The sequence below is a fragment of the Macaca nemestrina genome, chromosome 1 (genome assembly GCF_043159975.1).
Source record: "Macaca nemestrina isolate mMacNem1 chromosome 1, mMacNem.hap1, whole genome shotgun sequence".
Lineage (NCBI taxonomy): Eukaryota > Metazoa > Chordata > Mammalia > Primates > Cercopithecidae > Macaca > Macaca nemestrina.
This window is the reverse complement of record NC_092125.1, coordinates 22,476,347-22,479,611: the sequence shown is the minus strand read 5'-3', so window position 1 is coordinate 22,479,611 and position 3,265 is coordinate 22,476,347. Positions and strand designations below refer to the sequence as shown.

Sequence of the window (3,265 nt, the reverse complement as noted above, 5' to 3'; positions counted from 1 at the left end):
AGAAAAATAAAAGAGGAGGGATCAGCAGACTATACTCCCTGTATAGCAAACTATACTGCCCGATGGCCAAATTCATCCCTCACTTATTTTTGTAGATAAAGTTTTATTGGAACACTGCCATGGACATTTGTTTACATATTGTCTATGGCTACTTCTGCACTATAATGGTCAAGTTGAATAATTTTGACAGAGACTGTAAGTCCTGTAGAGCCTAAAATATTTACTATCAGGCCCTTTCCAGAAAACGTTGTCCAACCCTTGGAATATTGCTTGATGAAGAAGTTTACAATGCAGTCCAGTTTGTGTGAGATGGCTTGCTGACTTATTGTTCCAATAAAAATAGTTGGTGGATTGGAAGAATATCCCCAGCAAATGAATAAAATTCAGCAGAGACAGGGGTAGAGTATTAAATCTAGGAGAAAAAAAAGTAACCATATAAATGAGTATCAGAAGGACTAATTGTGTATAACTGAGAAAATATGGACTAGTTATTAAAGAAAGTTAGCCAGCTTACCCTGGGGCAGCACTGTTAAGCAAGATAGTTCTATAGATAAGCAGAAGCTATCAATTATAATAATTGGTTAACATTTGTTGATACCTTACTTGTAGGTGGTGATATTTTGAGTGCTTCACATGTTTTATTTCAGCTAATCCTAACAAAAATGTGATTGATTACAAGGCATATTTTAGACAGGAAGATACTAAGGCTGGGATAAAGAAAGTGCCCAAGGTCACACAGCAACTAGGTTGTAGGTCCAAGACTTGAACTTGGCCAGGATAATTCCAGAAGTCAATTTGTTTTTTTTTTAAGTTTAATGTATTTTAATAGCAAACTTACAGGAACAGCACAGAAGACAGACAACATTAAAAACATGTGCTTGCATGTAGGACAACTCAGAAAAGTATAGTGAATGGATGAAATCTACTGTATGATAAAGATGCTACAAACACCTTTTAGTTGCCGTCAATAAGAACTTTACTTGTTTTAAAAAAATCCAAAAGCTGGCATTGTCCAGAAAAATTTAACATGTTTATTTATAATTACTATAAAGTTGAACCGCTGAAACTTGTTCACTGAAACATTTTAACTTGCATTAATGCTTTACGCCTCTGCATTTATATTAAAAATTCACACACAAATGAAAATGGAAAAACTGCCAATACCTGATTTCTGTCCCCTATTATTCCACTCGCAATCATATACTTAGGTACCTTTTGACCCCTTGGAAAAAAAAAATCTAACGTTCAGAACTACCAATAACAAGAAGAAGAGAATTTTTTTTTTTTTTTGAAAATGAAATGTTTCCCATCGTAGTGGATTCTTAAGCACGTTCTCCACGTATGCGGCGTGCTAGCTGGATGTCTTTTGGCATAATTGTTACACGTTTGGCATAGATAGCACACAGGTTGGTGTCTTCAAAAAGGCCAACCAGATAGGCCTCACTCACCTCCTGCAAAGCACCCATAGCTGCGCTCTGAAAGCGCAGATTTGTTTTAAAGTCCTGAGCAATTTCTCGCACCAGACGCTGGAGGGGAATTTTGGGAATCAGAAATTCAGTGGACTTCTGATAACGGCTAATTTCACCGAGCGCCACAGTACCAGGCCTGTAACGATGAGGTTTCTTCACCCCTCCAGTAGAAGGCTCACTCTTGCAAGTGGCTTTTGTAGACAGTTGCTTCCTGGGTGCCTTACCACTGGTCGATTTGCGGGCAGTCTGCTTTGTACCAGCCATGGTACAGAGACCTCCTTACTTACCTCTCTTCTCCTTCGGCTGGAGCTCGACGAGGGAGAGGCGGCGCTGGTTTTGGGGAGCGACGGTGGCGCGGTGGCGGCTGCGAACACAATTGAAAGCCAGAAGTCAAATTTTTAACCAGTATGCAATATCGCTGCTGTATAATAAATCCCTATTTACTAGCAGTCATGACCTAATGAGAAGAATGTAAGTATAAAATATGAGGAAGGTTGGTAATTAATCCAACAATAGAGGCAAATTGCATAGGGTAGCCTACATATCTTTAGGAATTATTCCAACTTGATAAACTCTTACAACTAAGAAAACTTGATGTTTTGAATTTTGGTGGAAAGGAAAAAATAATCTAATTAGTTAGTGAAATTCTCGACTTATTCAACAAGATGATAGTCCTGATAGAATAAGCATAATGGAACCCAATCTGTTTTCTGCAAATCTTCAGGGCCACAGGGAATACTCATTATTGAAGCACTTCTTATCCATGTCTGCCACTCTTTCCCTAAGTAGAAAATGGTGTAGGATTCATCCGGAGAGTATTCAAGTTGAGGGAAATGAGTCTCTGTCTCTGTCTTAGGTCAGGTTTCTTGGGAAGCAGACTCTGAGATGGAGATTTGCAGGCAGCAGACTTATTGGGAAGTACTGTCGCGTTCAATATCTGTAAGGGAGTGAAGAAGAAAGAAGGCAAATGGAGAAGCTGAACTACTGTGAGACCCCAGCCTATCTCAGAGGGAATATGCACTGGAATGACTTTTCAGAGTAGTCCTAGATCAAGGCAAGAAGGCTGGACCTATGTATGACCACACTAAACAGACATTAGATATGTGCTGTTTCCAAGGAGGGGCATAACTTTCTTTTTTTTGAGACCAGTTTTGCTCTGTCGCCCAGGCTGAAGTGCAATGGCTTGATCTTGGCTCACTGCAGCCTCTGTCCCCTGGGTTCAAGTGATTCTCCCGCCTCAGCCTCCTGAGTAGTTGAGATTATAGGCATGCACTACCATGCCTGGCTAATTGTATTTTGCTAGGGGTGGGGTTTCACCATGTTGTTTGGCCAGGTTGGTCTCGAACTCCTGACCTCAGGTGATCCGGAGAGGCATAATTTTGGCCAAGGATAACTCCCAAAGAGGGGCTCAGCTGTGCGTCATAAGCAGGCATCTCTCCTTGAGCCTGGGGCAGTCAGCCCTCTTCTTGAGGAGGATCTGAGAGGCACATCACAGTATTCACCACAGTATCTTACCCATTTTCTTTTCTCCCTCAAACCCTGGGTTGAAAATTTCAGGGCGACATCAATGAAGAGTGCATAAAAATCACCTCAGAAGTACTCTATTCCGAAGTTTCACTTACATAAAAGGACATAATATCTTAGGATTTTGCAGCCCTATGAGATGCTTATGACCTCCCCTGGCTCTCCATTTTTAATCCTATTCTTCTGTCTCTCACCTTTGGTATGTGGACATAGCATGTCAAACAAATGATTGAGGGTCTGGGTATGGTGGCTCATGCCTGTAATCCCAGCTC

The 3,265-nt window shown here is 40.9% G+C and overlaps 1 protein-coding gene across 1 annotated transcript; it reads right to left on the bottom strand.

The window, feature by feature from the left end:
• Positions 1 to 922: 922 nt before the first annotated feature.
• LOC105492952 (histone H3.3C-like) lies at positions 923 to 1,749 on the bottom strand. Its single transcript, XM_011760339.3, has one exon. The coding sequence runs from the start codon at positions 1,731 to 1,733 to the stop codon at positions 1,323 to 1,325; it is 411 nt and encodes a 136-aa protein (XP_011758641.2). The 5' UTR covers positions 1,734 to 1,749; the 3' UTR covers positions 923 to 1,322.
• Between the last annotated feature and the right edge of the window lie 1,516 nt (positions 1,750 to 3,265).